The 17,851-nt window shown below is 60.1% G+C and overlaps 1 protein-coding gene across 1 annotated transcript in view; it reads left to right on the top strand.

Annotated features, from left to right (window-relative positions):
* The window catches only part of SCUBE1 (signal peptide, CUB domain and EGF like domain containing 1), a 140,939-nt gene that overhangs the window by 115,282 nt on the left and 7,806 nt on the right, over nucleotides 1-17,851 (top strand). The window contains exons 11-18 of the mRNA XM_077757892.1: nucleotides 525-647; nucleotides 9,360-9,479; nucleotides 9,805-9,909; nucleotides 10,787-10,900; nucleotides 11,656-11,796; nucleotides 12,907-13,110; nucleotides 15,899-16,060; nucleotides 17,401-17,568. Coding sequence (XP_077614018.1) covers nucleotides 525-647; nucleotides 9,360-9,479; nucleotides 9,805-9,909; nucleotides 10,787-10,900; nucleotides 11,656-11,796; nucleotides 12,907-13,110; nucleotides 15,899-16,060; nucleotides 17,401-17,568 — 1,137 coding nt within the window. The remainder of the gene's footprint in view (nucleotides 1-524; nucleotides 648-9,359; nucleotides 9,480-9,804; nucleotides 9,910-10,786; nucleotides 10,901-11,655; nucleotides 11,797-12,906; nucleotides 13,111-15,898; nucleotides 16,061-17,400; nucleotides 17,569-17,851) is intronic.

Genomic DNA, 17,851 nt, shown 5'->3' with positions numbered 1-17,851 from the left:
GGGGGGGGGGGGGGGGCAGGCAGTCACAGGATTGGGCACAGCTGTTGCGGGGCAGGGGTTGGCTCCAGGGGGCGCCGACTCTCCTGGGCCTGCCGCCCCCCAAATCCAGGCCACCCAGATGCTCAGAGCCAGGCACCCCAGCATGAGTGTGGCCCAGCCCGTCCCCATTTCCAGCGGGGGCCTCAGGCCCACAGGCGGCCTCTCTCCCGCTGGGGCCGGGGGCACAGGAGGGAACAGCCGTGGTGAGAGAAGCCTCGCGATCCGGCCCCATGAGACCTGCTTGGCACTTTAATTTTGTGCCGCCTCTGCCCTGCCCCCAGTCTGGGCCCAGCTGCTCAAGTTCAGCAGACCGCTTGGTTCCTGGAGGGCGGGATGCAGGCCGGTGTCTGCGTGTGTGTGCACTCCTGTGTGTGACGCGTGGCCGCACGTCTGGGTCCGAGGAGGGTGTGGGGCTGCCATCGGGGTCGGGACCTGGGCCGTCCTGTCCCGGGTGGCCCCGCCCTCACCCCCTCCTGCGCTTCCAGACGTGGACGAGTGCAGCATGAACAACGGGAGCTGCGACCAGGGCTGTGTCAACACCAAGGGCAGCTACGAGTGTGTCTGTCCCCCGGGAAGGCGGCTGCACTGGAACCGGAAGGACTGTGTGGGTGAGTGCCCTGGGGCGGGCCGGCTCGGGGACCCCCGAGGAGGGCCTGGGCGCTGGCTTCCCCCCTTCCGCCTGGTGCTGGGTGGGAGGGCAGTGGCCTTTCAGGGTAGGGAGAGCGGCATGGGGCGACCTCGCCGGGGGTGCGGCTAACGGGAAGCAGGGCTTGCAGAAGAGGGGACACAGATGGAGCACACTTGCTGTCCATCAAAGGCACAGAAACGGACCTGGGGGGGAAGGGTCACGGAGGTGAAGATCTGGCGGTCAGGGCGTGCAGCCAGAGCTGTGGGCTCAGGAGGGGCTGTGCGTGTGCTCCCCCCCCCCACTGACGTGGCTGTGCCCGTGCTCCCTCCCGACTGACGTGACTGTGCGTGCTCCCCCCGACTGACGTGACTGTGCGCCTGCTCCCCCCGACTGACGTGACTCTGCCCGTCCTCTCCCCGACTGACATGACTGCCTCCGTGCTCCCCCCGACTGACGTGACTGCCTCCGTGCTCCCCACGACTGACATGACTGCGCCCGTGCTCCCCCCGACTGACGTGACTGTGCCCGTGCTCCCCCCGACTGACATGACTGCCTCCGTGCTCCCCACGACTGACATGACTGCGCCCGTGCTCCCCCCGACTGACGTGACTGTGCCCGTGCTCCCCCCGACTGACATGACTGCCTCCGTGCTCCCCACGACTGACATGACTGCGCCCGTGCTCCCCCCGACTGACGTGACTGTGCCCGTGCTCCCCCCGACTGACATGACTGCCTCCGTGCTCCCCACGACTGACATGACTGCGCCCGTGCTCCCCCCGACTGACGTGACTGTGCCCGTGCTCCCCCCGACTGACATGACTGCCTCCGTGCTCCCCACGACTGACATGACTGCGCCCGTGCTCCCCCCGACTGACGTGACTGTGCCCGTGCTCCCCCCGACTGACATGACTGCCTCCGTGCTCCCCACGACTGACATGACTGCGCCCGTGCTCCCCCCGACTGACGTGACTGTGCCCGTGCTCCCCCCGACTGACATGACTGCCTCCGTGCTCCCCACGACTGACATGACTGCGCCCGTGCTCCCCCCGACTGACGTGACTGTGCCCGTGCTCCCCCCGACTGACATGACTGCCTCCGTGCTCCCCACGACTGACATGACTGCGCCCGTGCTCCCCCCGACTGACGTGACTGTGCCCGTGCTCCCCCCGACTGACATGACTGCCTCCGTGCTCCCCACGACTGACATGACTGCGCCCGTGCTCCCCCCGACTGACGTGACTGTGCCCGTGCTCCCCCCGACTGACATGACTGCCTCCGTGCTCCCCACGACTGACATGACTGCGCCCGTGCTCCCCCCGACTGACGTGACTGTGCCCGTGCTCCCCCCGACTGACATGACTGCCTCCGTGCTCCCCACGACTGACATGACTGCGCCCGTGCTCCCCCCGACTGACGTGACTGTGCCCGTGCTCCCCCCGACTGACATGACTGCCTCCGTGCTCCCCACGACTGACATGACTGCGCCCGTGCTCCCCCCGACTGACGTGACTGTGCCCGTGCTCCCCCCGACTGACATGACTGCCTCCGTGCTCCCCACGACTGACATGACTGCGCCCGTGCTCCCCCCGACTGACGTGACTGTGCCCGTGCTCCCCCCGACTGACATGACTGCCTCCGTGCTCCCCACGACTGACATGACTGCGCCCGTGCTCCCCCCGACTGACGTGACTGTGCCCGTGCTCCCCCCGACTGACATGACTGCCTCCGTGCTCCCCACGACTGACATGACTGCGCCCGTGCTCCCCCCGACTGACGTGACTGTGCCCGTGCTCCCCCCGACTGACATGACTGCCTCCGTGCTCCCCACGACTGACATGACTGCGCCCGTGCTCCCCCCGACTGACGTGACTGTGCCCGTGCTCCCCCCGACTGACATGACTGCCTCCGTGCTCCCCACGACTGACATGACTGCGCCCGTGCTCCCCCCGACTGACGTGACTGTGCCCGTGCTCCCCCCGACTGACGTGACTGTGCGCCTGCTCCCCCCGACTGACGTGACTCTGCCCGTCCTCTCCCCGACTGACATGACTGCCTCCGTGCTCCCCCCCGACTGACGTGACTGTGCCCGTGCTCCCCACGATTGACGTGACTGCCCGGGTGGCTGACTGTCCCAGCCTGGGGCTGTCACGGATGGACCGGCTTTCAGAGACGTGTCCCCGGGCTGAGGAGGGTCCTGCTGGGTCTGGTATGTACTTGTTACCAAAGTGCGGGCCGGAGCCCTTCTCTGGGGGTGGGGGAAGGGGTGCATTTATCCTCAGCACCCCTTCGGCCGCCCCGCCCTCCGTCAGCGCTGCAGGGGAGCCCCCTGGGGCTTGTCTAGGTCTTGGCACTGCCGCCGACCTCCACAAAGAGCCGTTGGGGCTCTGACTGTCACTGTCAGTCCGTGTGATCTTACCCCATTCTGTACCTAAGTCATCTGCTAGCGCCGTGGTGATGACGTAGAAGCAGTTAGCATTCTGGACACTGGGTGTGGGGTGACTGACATAAACAAGTATAACCTTATTAGAAGGTGCTGGAAGGTCCCCCAGACCCGCGATCTAAGAGTTCCCAGGGCTGACCAAGAAAACTAGAAGGTGCTGGAAGGTCCCCCAGACCCGCGATCTAAGAGTTCCCAGGGCTGACCAAGAAAACTGGTTCCAACTCCCTCAGTCCACACTCAGGGTTCAGTGTTGCTTTCCATTACTACCTCCGTGTGGGGTGTCCCACCTCACCTCTGCTGTGAGTCCAGGTTCGGGGTGAAGGGCTGGCAGTGACACACCCCAAGTCGGCCCAAAGAGAATCCAAGGTCTTCCTGTTAGCCATGACTGCTTGCACTAGGAAGACAGACTGGTTTGTCATGCCCCCCACACCAGGCCACGGGCTGTATTATTTACTATACCGCCCAACGTGAGGGGCACATTTTTGATGACCACTTGGAGCTGTCCGATTCCTGTGGGTGGGACCGGTGGCCTCCACGCTCTGCTCCACCAGGTGCTGTGTGTGTCCCTCGGAAGCGTGCTCTAGCGTGAGATGGTTTGCAAGAAGGCAGCAATGGATTGGGAGAGCCACCCACTTGGGACAGTCTGAGAGCCCCACGGGACAGGCGGCTGTGGTCCTGGGGGTCCTGACGAGCCAGATCCCATCCAAGCGATGGCACCCACCTCCGTGTGGCTGTAGGGATATTGTCTGTGGGTGCTGGGTCGTGGTAACCAGTCGGATACGCTGCGAGAGAGGAGAATCCACCTCTCCGGGCGCAAGGGCATTTTCCTTCTCCTCCGTATGGTCTATGAAGAGGGTCATAATTAGTAAGGCGTGTGTAACACACTATATCCTGTTTTTCGGCATCCATTCCCCCAGCAAGAGTTTGGGAGATCTGATGTGAAGAATTAGGCTGGTTGCTGTCACTAGCAAGGCCAGGAGCCAGGCCCATTATCATTGGCAAAGGAAGCGTGATAGGGTAAATCACACGTGTCGAACCTTAAATGCGTAAAGTGGGAGAGCAGGACCCAAAGAACGGAGAACAAAGTTATGCGGTGTAGCGTGTGGATGTCGCAAACATCAGGAAGAATTAATTCCAGTGGCCTTAGGTGAGAGTTTTGCAAGCCCTCCTATGTGTCCTGAGACTCAGGACACTGGTGGTTTGTGTGCAGTCGGCTTCTGGAACTTCCCTCAAGAGCCCAGGTTTAAGACCTGTAAATTGCAACTTCACAAAAATCCACCTCTGCTTTCCCCAAAGATATGGGGTAGAAAGACAGTGAACCCTTTGAGGGATTCACGAATAATCGTCCCAGTAAAAGGTGTCTGCGTATTTCTAAATAAAGGAATTGGAATATCCCAAATAAGGAACACGAGGTCTAGTATGTTTTCGTTCCTACGAGTGCAGGGCTTTTTTCCAACAAGCAACCGCTTTGAATCGTTCAGAAAGGAAACGTGGTTATTATGAGTGCACACGCATAACCCGTGAGACCCATTTGGAGATGCCCGAGGGGTCCCTGAGGGTCCTGCGCTGTCCTGGGAGAGTTTCTCACCGCGTCGTCTGCCACCGTGGTCGGTGTGTCCCTTCTGGGACGAACTGTCTTACAGAAAGTGTCAGCTCTGCCAGGTACCACCCTCAGGGAGCTTGCCACGCGATTGTTCCCCTGGGGCCCCTTTCAGAGCAGGAAGGCAAACGTGTGAATCCGGGCACCTCTCTGCGGATCCGCCTCTCGGCGCAGTGGAAAGTCCTCGCCCAGGGATCACGGTCAGAGCAGCCCGTTTAGCGTGGTGATCCAGGGAGCGTTTCCTTTGACTCCCATCCCTCATCCTGTGCGCCTCCTTGTTTCGGTTACGGGCAGAAAACCTCTCTGTTTCCAAAGCACTGCTGGGTTGAACGCCACAGCTATCAGTATACATATCCACCCTTTATCTTCCACAATTCTGCGGGCCCTAGAGAAGGCCACGGGCTTGGCCACCAGAGCCACCGCACGTCCCATAGGGCTTGATTCCAGCCTGGACAGTTCTTGTGCATCCAGCCTAGTATTGTCTCTCTTCCTTTTGTTTTGTTTTGTTTTGTTTTGTTTTGTTTTGTTTTTATCAACAGCTTTATTGAGATATGATTCACAGGCCATACAGTGGCCCTGTTTGGTGACCAGCTCAGGACAGAACTGTGCGGTCACGGGCCACTTTAGAGCATCATTGTCCCCAAAGGAAACCCTGTGCCGGTAACAGTCAACGCCCCAGCCGTAGGCGAACATCATCTACTTCTGTCTCTGTGGATCCACCAATTCTGGACACTTGATGTTAGGTGGAATCATGCAACATGTGGCCTTTTGTGACTGGCTTGTTATTTCATTTAGCCTAATGTTTTCAAGGCTCGCCCGAGTCGTAGCCTGTAGCACTGCCTTATTCCTTTTAGCCATCCAGTTATATTCCATTGCATGGTTATACCCCATTTTGTTTATCCGTTCATCCGCTGATGGGCATTTGGGGTTTGGAGCTGTTGGGAAGAATACTGCTGTAAGAGTCATGTGCACATGTCTGTGTGACCATATGTTTTCAATTTCCTTGGGTAGATGCCTAGGGGTGGAATTGCTGGGTCGTGCGGTTCACTCTAGGCTTAACTTTTGAGGGGCCGCCAGCCTGATTTCCAAAGAGGCTGCACCATTTGACACCCACCAGCAGTGGGTAAGGTTCCAATTTCTCCACGTCCTCACCCACACTCGTTATTTTCTGACTTTGTGATTCCTGCCATCCCCATGGGGGCGAAATGCTTTCTCATTGTGGTGCGGATTTCGCTGATGGCGAACGGCGCTGCACACATTTTCATGTGCTTATTGGCTACTTGTAGATCTTCTTTCAAGAAATGTCTATTCAGGTCCTTTGCCCATTTTGTAATTGTGTTATTTGTCTTTATTGTTCAGTTGTAAGAGGTCTGAATACAGTCTGATAGGAGTTTCTCACCAGATGTAGGATTAGCAAGGAATTTTCCCCACTCGGAGAGTTGTCTTCTCATTTTATTGGTGGTGTCTTTTGAAGCACAAAGGTTTGTACTTTTCATAAAGTCCAATTTACTTATTTTTTGTTGCTTGTGGTGTGGATGTCATTTTTAAGAAACTGCTTGTGTAATCCATAAATCACAAAGAGTTACACCTGTTTTCTTCTAAGAGCTTTAGAGTTTTAGCTCTTCGGTCTTTGATCCATGGTGAATTAATTTTTATATGGTGTAAGATAGGGATCCAACTTCATTCTTTTGTGTGTGATTATCCAGACGTCACAGTGCAATTTGTTGAGAAGACCATTCTTTTTCCCCATTGAATGACCTTGCCATCCTCCAGAAATCAATTGGCCGTAAATGTGTGGGTCTGTTTCTGGGCTCTCTTTTCCACTGATCTATTTGTCTTATGTCTGTATTCCACTGCCTTGGTTAATGAAGCTTTATAGTAAGTTTTTAAATCACAAAGTGAGAGTCTTGCAACTTAGTTTTGTTGTGTTCAAGATTGATCTGGCTGTTCTTGAACTTCCCTTGAGTTTCCATGTGAATTTTTAAATCTCTTCATTTTTAAGACAGGTGCCTTCAACAAACAAACAATTTTAAGCTGGGATTTGGCTTGGAATGTCCAAAAGATCTGTTCAGGATATGAACACCTTCCAAAGTACAGACCCCTCAGGAAGGGGTAGGAGTCTTTCAGTGGTAACATGAGAAGGAACCAGGAACCAGGCACCATAATTACTTCAATGACAAGCAGAAAAAATACTGAGTGCTTTCAGTTCACAGTGGCGATCGTACTGCATGTGATGTCCTCGGATTAAAGGTGATTCTTTCTGGGACAAGACTTGAAGATGCTCCACCTGCTTTAGCCAAGGTGTTCACCTGAGACAGGGAGGACACGCCTTGGTCACAATGCTTGCCGTGTGGTTGACCTTGCATCCTGAGAGCATGGCCCAACTTTTGCATGTTCGTACCAAAAAAAATATGTATGTACAGCAGCCTGGGAACCCTCAGTCTGGACTCTTCCTGGACTGTGTTCCATTTGTTCTGCTGATGTTGTGAAAGCTTTGCCCCAGGGATCCTGGGGTTTTTAATTTTTTTGAATGTTTATTAATTTTTGAGAGAGAGAGAGAGCAGGGGAAGGATAGAGAGAGAGGGGCAGAGGATCTGGAGCAGTCTCTGTGCTGACAGCAGAGAGCCCAAGGTGGGACTCAAACTCATGTACCATGAGATCATGACCTGAGCTGAAGCCAGAGACTTAACCAACTGAGCCACCCAGATGCCCCGGGATCCTGCTTTTGAATCCTATATAACGTGGGTATAAGAAGGCTCCTATCAGCTGTAATTTGAATTATGTAGGAGGGTTTTCTGGAACTTCTAAAACTAACCTCACAGGTGTGGTTCAGGTGTATAATGCATAGGCATATTGTACCTGGCGGTTCCATTTGCAGAGGAGATCCTGCCACGCTACGTGGGGAGGAGCTTTGACCCACCAGAGGGAGGGGTGTCTTCTGATAATGGCCCCCGAGGAACCACTGCAGGTGTGAAGTTGGGGAAGAACCGAGGCTTGTTAAAGTCCCACTACTTGAGTGGTTGATTTAGTAAACCAGAGCAGATCAAGGTCATGGCCCCCACGCCTTCTGCAACTTCTCATCCACTTCCAAAGCTGCCTCTTACTATCTTCTTCCATGTTCTCCCACAACCAGACATTCTTACCTATTTTTTTTTTTTTACACTTACCACCAGTCCATGTGCCCTCCCTCTTGCTTGTTAGATGGTGACTTCCTCTGGGCTTTGGTGCTCCGTGATGGTGGAATTGATGGTGCACGTAGTGGGGTCAGAGATTTTGCCCACGTACGGCTAGTAGGCGAGGCTGCTGCTGCTTCTCGGGCGCCAGGGGAGCCCTAGAAGTCCTGGAGCCCTTGGGCCAGACACGAAGGACTTCCGGACGCAGCACAGCGACCAGCGCCAAGAGCCCATTTGTGTGGGTGCCCCTTTGCCCACCCCCACATCCCATCCGCCCCCTTGCTGCCGTGCTGGTAGAGAACTCGCATCATAGCTGAGGGACAGCCAGCCTGGGAAGCTCACCACGTTCACGGGGAACAGAGGCTGCTCGAGGCAAGTGCGACCCTGAGAAATTGTCCGGGGAAGGGACTGGCAGCACCTGGCACCCTCAGTGTCCCAGCAAGAGCACACAGGACGCTCTGGGATGGGGTGGCTTGTCTCCCAGCGCGCGCCCCCCGTCGCCAGAAAAGCAGTGTTGCTGTCCACCAGTAGGCACCGACGGTCCCCTTTAGGAATTCAGAGACCGTCTGGGGAACTGCGGGGGGCGGGGTGCCGTCCCCCTGGAAGTTTGCCGCTGGTTGTCCTGCTGCGTCTTGACCAGCATGAGCACCGCTCCTTCTGACTTGCGCTCTCTGCAGGGGGTTTTATTTCAAGATTCTTGATTCTTGGGTCTTGTACTTATTAGGGGCCAAATGTTTTATCTGGAGGGCCAGGAGTTTGTTTTCATTTCTAGATTATTTCCTTTTTCTAAGACTCCTTGAAAACGTTCAGCCACATGTCAAAGATCCTCCAGATTGGCAATTTCCCACCTCAGTTTGTTTTTCCAACTAAGTCCCCTATGTCGGCCTGTCCACTGGAGCAGCTCGACCATCGGCGACAGACGCTGGGTGTGACGCTTCCAGAGGTGTGTTCATCTCAGCCAGGTGTCACTGACCAGCTAGTGGTCTACAAAATCTGTTCCAATTTTACCACAGCTGCAGATCTGCCAGTCTCCTCCGGGGAGACAGGGGAACTTTGTCGTCCTCAAAAGATTAAAAATCACATGAGAAACTCTGGGGAGCTTAGGTCGGGACATCTTGAGACACCTAATGGCGGTGTCCCGCGGCTGCCCCGGAGAGGGGCTCCCAGTGACCACGAGCTCACATGCTTCGAGGTCAGTCACTGCCAAGAAGCCTGTGTCCATTCCCAGCTGCTCCCTTACCCAGAGGGGCACGGACAGTTGCCTGGAGAACCCAGCCCCACCCTCCAGTCTGGGCCAGTGGCGTGAACTTTGTCCTAGACTGGCCGGACCCTGCCATCCCCCAGCCCCTTCTCGCCAAGGTCTGGCCACGGGACAGGGGTGTGGTGGGAGTCCCTGATGGGCCATGTTCAGGGGCAGGGCCTCCAGAAAGCCTCCTCTCCCAGACCCCCCAACCTGCTCTATGTCTTCCCTCTCCTCAGAGACGGGCAGGTGCCTTTCCCGCGCCAAGGCCTCACCCTGGGCCCAGCTGTCCTGCAGCAAGGTGGGCGGCGTGGAGAGGTGCTCCCTGTTCTGCCCGGCCCACTCACTCTTCGTACCAGGTAACCGGAAGCCATCCCCAGGAAGGGATGAGGGAATGGGGGGCTTCCTTCCCTCAGGTCCAGCCCCTGCTCCCTTCTGTTCTCCAGGAAAGAACCCACCCTAGGAATGAGCTCCCTCCCCCCTCCTGCCTCCCTTGATCACTGAGTGATCCCGGCCCGCTGTCTGGTTCTCCGTGGCCCACGGCCTCCCTCTCACCAAGTGCAGCGGACTCCCTCCCTCCCCAGCCACTTACCCAGAGCCATCTCTCTGAGGCCTCTAGGATCGGGGCGCACTGGCGGGGAGGTGGGGGCAGCCACGTCCATCTCCCCACTGGCCTCTCTGCAGACTCGGAAAACAGCTACAGCCTGAGCTGCGGGGTCCCGGGCCTCCAGGGCAAGACGCAGCAGAAGCACAATAGCACCGGCTCCAGCGCCGGGCCCAGCTGCTCAGGTACCCGCCTGCCCGTGCTGCGTGGCCCCGGTGACCCCTGGGGACCAGCACCATACTAGGGCAAGAGGGAGGGACGCTGGTGCTCCAGGGCACTGGGGAGCTCAGAGCAGGGCTGGGACCTCCGAGCCACGGGGCTGCGGGCTGAGTCCCAGCCCAGGGGCAGCAAACCACGGAAGGGTCCCTCTGGCTCGGAGGCTCTGGGCCGCGGCCTCAGTGACCCTGAGGTGCTAGGGGCCTATGGGTCTCAGACTCCAGTTCAGTGAAGTGACCCGCATGTGCTGCAAGCACACGGTCCTGGAAGTACTGGAGGCACAGGCCACCCCTGCGCCCCTTGGGACCCACCAGCCAGGTCCCGGTCAGCCCGGCGGAGGCAGGAGGCTGTGTCTCTGCAGCTTTTCCCATTCGGGATGTTGAATCCAGTGATACAGGGCGTCTGTGTGCATTGGACGCACACAGGTGTGATTCCAAGTATCTGTGACACTTCTTCAGTACTAGCCGCTGGAGTTTGCTTAGGGAATCAGCAGTTTGGGGGCATCTGTGTTATTGCAAACCCTCTTCCCTTCCTTGTTCCCCTCTCCTGTTCTAACCCCCTTCTCCCAACAGCATGAGCCACGTGCCCTGGGTGCTGGGGGAGGAGGTGGGAGGCCGCCCTCTCTCCTCCACAGGAGATCCCTGGCTGGGTGGCCCCTGGCTTGAGCTTGACCGCACCGCCCATGCTCCCACCTTCTTCGGGCCTTTTGGGGAGAGAAATGAGGCAGTGGAGGCTCCCCAGCCCCACCCCCCAGGATCTGTCCCTCTCATGGTCCCCTCTGTGGCCCCCCCCCGCCTGCCTGCCCACAGGAGAGACCGCCACTGGGGGGGTCTGGGCTTTCCCCAGGTGCCCCCGCCTCCATCAGGCAGAAGGCCCGCTTCAAGATCCGAGATGCCAAGTGCCACCTCTGGGCCCACAACCGGGAGCCACCAAAGGAATCCCCGAGGCAGCCGCTGCTGGGTGAGTGGGCTGCCATGGCGCCAACCCTCATGGGGGGCGGCGGGGGTCCCCGTGCCTGGGAGCTGGGAGCCAAGGGGCCAGGGCCTGAGTTTCCAAGGCTGGGGACCCCTCCTTGTCTTCATCATCACAGTCCCTGAGCCCCAGGAGCCATGCCTGGAGCACCATAGCCAGTGGTGGTGTCCCTTGGGAAGAAGGCCAGCATTTGGGTGGAAAATTCAGGTCCCCCAGAATCCCTGGGGCCTGTCGCCCCTGCCTCCGCCAGGGTGGGCTAGAGGAGCTCCCCCGGGGCAAGGGCACCCTCATTGTGTCCAGGAGGCCTCACAGGGTTCACACAGGGGCTCGTCCTTGAATGAGGGAGGCCAAGAAGGACGTTCCAGGCTGGGAGTCAGGGGTTAGCGTAGGGAAAGCCCAATGAGAAGGGCCCAGAAGAAAAGCATCCCAGCTGTTTCCACAAAGATCTCCTAAGCTCCTTAGGACTCCTCCCCGGACCAAACAGGGCACAGCACTGAGGCAGACCTGGCCTGGCCCCGGCCCACGGAGCTGAGCCACGTAGGCGCCTCCGTCCGCGGCGGCTTGACGGGCTGAGGAGGGCTGGCGCGGGGCCTGGCTCAGCCGCCAGCCCGCCGAGAGACCTCAAGCCAGCCTGGCCTTCTGCGGCCTCAGTTTCCCCACCTGCACCACGGACCGTCGGGCGAAGCGGGACCCTGCTTCCCGCCCCGTGCCACCATTACCACAGCAGTCCTGTCTTTGTCCAGAAAACTGCCACGTGACCTTTGTGAACTTCAAGTGTGACTCCTCCAAGAAGAGGCGCCGTGGCCGGAAGTCCCCATCCAAGGAGGTGACGCACATCACGGCGGAGTTCGAGGTGGAGGCAAAGGTGGAAGAGGCCTCAGGAGGTGGGCGGGGCTGCTGAGGGCCTTGGGGGGAGGACTGGGCAGGGAGAGGCTGGCAGCGGCCTGAGGACAGGAGGCTGGGCCCCCCCACCCCCAGCCCCAGCCACCGGACGCAGAGGCCAGCCAGACAGCTGGGGGAACTGGTGCGGGTCAGTGCCTGTAGCCCAGGACGGAAGAGGAGGCACGGGGCTCAGGGGCCCTCAGCGATGGCCACATGGCCTCTCCCCACCGCCCCCTGTGCGCTAACTGGGGCCTGGAAGGGCTAATGCCCATAGCCTTTCGAGAACCACTGAGCCATGGGCCTGTCTTTCCCAGGTTCCGGAAGGGGGCTGACAGTGCTGGCTTCTGTTTCTTGTCAGTGCTTTCTGAGATCCGTCAACAGATGTGAGCTGTGGGTGCCCAGGCCCTGGGCACTGTGGGAAAAGGGGACCAGACCGAGGTCCTCACGCTGGCAGCACCCCCGGCGACAGGCACACAAACTAGCCGGTGCCAAGGGAGACCCCGGGTGGTGGGGGCCTGAGAACAAACAGGGCACAGAGCTGAGGTGTCTCCCCAAGACAGGAGCCCAGGGAGTCTTCCCAGAAGAGGCACCACGTGAATCAAGACCTAAAATCAAAAATCAAGCAGAAGAGGTGGCAGGGAATAGCATTCAGGCAGAGGGAATGGAACTGGCAGAGGCCCAGTGGCCAGAGGGAATGGAGCCTGTTCAGGAAGCAGCGAGCAGGGCGGGGCGGCCAGAAAGCGGAGTTCCAGTGGGTGTCGGAGGNGCGGCAGGCGGGCCCCCCGCCACAAGGGGCCTTGGGTTCAAGGCCAGAGAGCTGGGCGTCATCCTGGGAACACCGGCAGCCTCAAGGCTATGCGAGCGGCAGGGAGGGGCGCCCGTCTGTGCGCTGTGCCCTGGGGAGGTGACGCGTCGCAGTGGCGGAGGCCCGCTGGGCGGCCTTGGGTGGGTCACACCTGTCGGATGCTCCGTGTCCTCGTCCGTCAGGTGGACGCAGCCGCGGGGCCTGTGGCCGCTGCGAGAACATGCTCTCGGCAGAGGCCTGGCAGAGGGGCAGCCGGGAAGAGGCAGCTCCGGGGGGCTGCGAGTGACCGTCCCTCTCGCCCCCGCAGAAACCTGTGAGGCCGACTGCATGCGGAAGCGCGCGGAGCAGAGCTTACAGGCCGCCATCAAGACCCTGCGGAAATCCATCGGCCGACAGCAGTTCTCCATCCAGGTCGCAGGCACAGAGTACGCGATGGCCCAGTGGCCGGCCAAGGCCCTGGAGGGCCAGGGGGCGTGCAGCACGGGCCAGGTGTTGCAGGACGGGAAATGCGGTGCGTCCCTGCCCGTGGCCACTGGGATGCCCACCGGCCAAACTCCCTCTGCCCTTCCTTCCACGGGTGGCCTGGGTAAACAGACACCTCGGGAGGGGACAGGGAGACACAGAGGCCTGCCACAGAGCCCCGTGGTGCGCATCACCATGGCCGTCGTTTGAAGAGCACTCCCGGGGTGCCGGGCCCTGGGCAAGGCTCTTGCCAGGCAGACGTTTGCACATCTGACCCCCGCCAGGGTGCTGAGGACGGGCGGGACAGGGAGAGCACAGGCGGGCACGGCCACAGTGAAGGGGCGGCGGAGGGGGGTGCACAGGGCCTAGTCTGTGTGGCCAGAGGCTTCCCAGCAGAGGCAGCATAGGAGCTGAAGGCAAAGGAGGAGCAGAGCAAAGATGCAGCAGAGGCGAGCCCCCTCCCCCCCGGCCCGGGGCTGCAGCACCAGCCTCAGGGAGCAGGCCAGGCCAGGCCCCCAGCAGGAGCTCAGCCAGGGCAGCCAGCGGGGACCCAGGCCGAGGCAGCAGGTGACCCGATCAAACGGGAGCAGCCTTACCCCCATCTCATCAGGGGAAGGCTTCGTGGAGTGAGGACCAGTGGGGAGGCCGGGCGGGAGATGGTAAAGCCTTGACCGGGGGCTGGGGGCTGTGAGCTGGCAGTGGGCCAAGAAGGGATGAGGCACGCTGCAAGTGCACTCTGCAGGGGTGACTGTGCAGGGGGCAAAGGGGAGAGGCTTCGAGGGCAGCATGGGGAACTTGGGGCGGCGGGGCTGGCAGAGAGGCGGGGTTCTGTCTGTCCCGGTTTGCTCAGATGCACCTGAGGCGTCCGTGTGAAGACCTCAAATGGGTGGTGGGAGCCAAGATTCTGGAGCGCAAAGCATAGGCTGGGCCACAGATGTGAACTGAGGAGCCAGTGGAGAAAAGGCGGGGCTCAGGAGCCTGGTGGGGAAGGAAGGACTGCTGGGTAGTGGAGCGGACAGGACGCACGGACCTCGGCCTTCGCGACGGCGTTCTGTTACCTCTAACAGCTTATTTTGAAGTCCTTTCAAACGTTCAGAAATATCGCCAGGCAGCACAAGGAACTTCCACGTTCTCTTCATCCCGATACCCCGTGTGTGTCTCGCGCCCTCTGGGGGGTGTGTGTGCACGTGTGTGGCCCTCACAGCACCGTCCAGGCACCACCCCCACTACATTTCACCCGCTCCTCCCACAACACCCCCGTCCTCCACATTTAGTGTCCTGTCTCCCCGGACCCCTTCATCCTGGGCCAGTCCCTTGCTCCTCCCCTGCCCCTCCTGACCCTGCGGTCCCCAAGTGCTGTAGGAGGACCCTCAGCAGCCTCCCCCTCCAGCCCCCATTCTCGGCAGGAAAACCCCACCGACGCCTGCTCTGCAGCGCCCCCATCCGGAGGCACAGGATACTGACCCAGCCCACCGCTGGTGCCTTCACCTTAATTTTTACCCTTTTCCTTCTGTAACTGGTGAGGACTTTCCCGGGATGTATTCTGAGTTTGCACCCCCATCCGGCTCCCCATCAGCCACGCCCCTGCCCAGCCGCCCGTCTCCCCCAGTGGCGGCTCCTGCCAGATCAGCACCTCTACCGCGGCTACCAGCCGTGTTCTCCTATCCCGCCAGCTCTTGTCTGCGCACCACTTAGCGTTCCCCTGTAAGAAAGAGCCCTGCGCGCCCCCTCATTGCTAAATCTGCCTGCGTATCCACATGTCTGTGTGTTCATGTCAACGCGGACTCAGAGATTCCGCTTTTACTCACGGGTTGTAATCCATTCCCAACGTGATTTAGGTCCGTGCTCAGATCACCCCCATTGAAGCCAGTAGGTGCCCCATCAGACTGGCCCCCACGTCCTTTTTGACACGCCCCATGCCCCTGTCACTCACTGAGGATTCTCGGGCACCAAACTTGGACTTTCCCTGCCCCAACCTTTGGAATCAGCCAGGGCCCTGGACCCCGAGAGGAGGAAGAAGATATGGAGAAGCCAGAGGTGGGGTGCTCATTCCTACTGGAGCATCCAGGCACTCTCATCGGACGGAACTAGAAAGCCCAGGTTTATATGTATATGCATTCGTGCACATACGTAAGTGTATGTAGGTGTAGATGTGTACCTCAGAGTGCACGCGTGCGTGTGTGCGTGTTTTATAAAACCAAGAGTTCACACCAGTTCAGCTGAACCTCCAGTTCAGTATCGCAGGGTTCTCTCTAACCTTCTCTCTTTCTAAATATCTTCTCCAGAGGAGCATTCGGCTCCCTTTCTCCTTATTTGCTCAGGCAGTTTCCTTACTCCTCAGTTTGCTTATTTGCTCGATGCAGCCAACCAGCCCTCCCTTCAGCCCCCCGTCCCTGGACGGCCCTCAGCCACCCGCCCTTCCTGCCCCTGTCACCACCACCCCCACGCCCCCCGCACCACCCTGCAGCTCCTCAGAGGGCAACTCCACCTCATGAGGAAGGAAAGGGGAGCGGGGAGAGCTCGGTTTGGTCAAAGGAGGTCCAGGAAGCAGTCGGTACGCAGGCTGAGGAGTCAGGGCTGAAGGGCAGGATGAGGGCTGAGGAGGAAGCGTCTGCCCAGGACGCTGAGCAGGTGCAGCCGGGACGGGGCACGACAGCAGGGTCAGGCCTCCACAGGTGGCTGCTGCCTTGCTCCTCCCCTCCTGCGATGGGTCTGGGCGCCTTGAGCCGCAGCGACGAGGGATGTTCCCTATCGGGTGGGACGGAGCCCGGGAGACAGACCGCCCGGCCACCATTCCCACCTCCGCCACCAGTGATCCCTCCACTTTGCCTTTGCAGTGGCCTGCGGGCCCGGCACCCACTTCAGCGGAGAGCCGGGCCAGTGTGTGCCATGCGCGCCGGGGACCTACCAGGACAGGGACGGTCAACTCAGCTGCACGCCATGCCCCAGCAGCGACGGGCTCGGCCTAGCCGGGGCCCGCAACGTGTCTGAATGTGGAGGCGAGTGCGGGCCCCCCCTGGAGGGAGGGGTTGGGATGGGGGTAGCGGCGCTGGGGTTACCTCCCCTCTCTCTCCTGAAGTCCCCAAAGCAAAGGCCTGGTACCTGGTGCCAGTCTGTAAAGCTCTTCGCCGTCCGCAGGGCCCGCTATGGCTTCCACGTCGCCGCACTCACAGAGGGCGCCGCAGACCCGCGGCGTCCGTGTGCCCACCAGCACCGGGCCAAACCTAGCACGCTTGAAAATTGCAGCGTGTAGTTCGAAAAGGGCTTTACAGTTTGCAGACACTTGGTCACTTACAGGTCACCTCACTGTCTGTAACGGGGGCACACGGTGCTTTTTGGCTGACCAAACTCGTTACGCTGTGAGGAGTACCGCCTCATTGTCGAAGGGCTTTGGGGGGGGTGGTCCCATATACTCGGCAAGAACTGTAGTCTACGTAAAGAGCTTTACAGTTTGCCCTGTAGATGGCTCGGAAAGCCTCTTTTTAATTTACCAAGCATGGTTTCGTTTGCAAGGGGCTTTTCCATTTACGCATTACGTAACCACATCTGTGAAATGGGTTCATACCCCCACCCGTCAGCCTCCCTTCCCAGGCCATCATGGGGACCACCCAAGAGAACGGGTGGGGAAAGGTGTGCCCGCGAGGGTGGGTGAGTGGGCTCCTTAGGACGTGGGGAGACCGCAGCCGGCCTTCTCTGGGGTACGGGAGAGCTCAGAGCCCGGCCCTGAGCCTCTGCAGGCTGGCTGCCTGTGCCCTCTAGGAGTGTGGCGTCTGCTTTTAGTGGGAAGGTGACTGAGAGCAGAGAGTAGCCAAGGGCAGGAACAGAGCATTCAGGATCTGGGCCAAGAGGCTGAGGGGGCCCCCCGCCCACCCCTCACTCACTGTACCCTCTTACATCTCAACTTCCTGCTGGATGTGCCGACCCCTCCCATTGTCTGCCCGGTGCCCTCACAGACCCCTCCCTCTGCTCGGCCCCGCCCTGCGGACAGACAGGGCAGGCCAGCCTGGAGCTCGCTGCCCCCACTCCTCACGTTAGGGCGCAGTGTGGCCCTTCCCCAGGAGAAGCCCCTCTGATGTAAGGGCCTCCTCCAACCGTGCACATCCCAGCTCAGCGGCAAGGCCACTCGCTCTGCAACCCGCGCCCTTCTCACCACTGGGAGAGGTCAGGCCAGGCCCGGCCGAGGTCCCATGGCACCCGAGTCACTGGCAACGTCCAGCCTGGAGCCGGGGCCCTCCCGCCACCCCTTAGTGCCCTTCCCCAGGGCAGGTGAGGGCTGGGAGCAGGGTCTGGAGTGAGGCGCCCCCGCTGGCCGGCCTGAGCCGTGACCTCTGACTTCCAGGTCAGTGCTCCCCAGGCTCCTTCTCCCCGGACGGCTTCAGGCCCTGCCAGGCCTGCCCCCTGGGCACGTACCAGCCAGAGCCCGGGCGCACGGGCTGCTTCCCCTGCGGAGGAGGGCTGCTCACCAAGCACGAGGGCACAGCCTCCTTCCAAGACTGTGAGGCCAAAGGTGAGGCGGGCTGAGCTGCTCAGGGGCGTTTGCCCTCGACACCTCTCAGTTCCGGCGTGGCAGCCTCCTAGGGGCAGCTGGTGACCAGCGCCGTGCCGCACGCTAGGACAGGGACGCGGGGCTCAACGCAAGCCCGCCCGCAGGTCTCACGGGAGAGGCAGGCAGCACAGCGGTTGTAGAGGGCAGCTTTGAGCCTGGCTAGAAGGAAGTCTGGGGTGGGGGGTGAAGAAATGTGGGGGCAGCAGGGACGGTGGGGCGGGGCCTCTCTGCCCACCTGGAGGCC

The sequence above is a fragment of the Crocuta crocuta genome, unplaced genomic scaffold (genome assembly GCF_008692635.1).
Source record: "Crocuta crocuta isolate KB4526 unplaced genomic scaffold, BGI_CrCroc_1.0 scaffold143, whole genome shotgun sequence".
NCBI lineage: Eukaryota > Metazoa > Chordata > Mammalia > Carnivora > Hyaenidae > Crocuta > Crocuta crocuta.
Note: the sequence above shows the minus strand (reverse complement) of the source record. Positions and strands in the feature narration are given on the sequence as shown.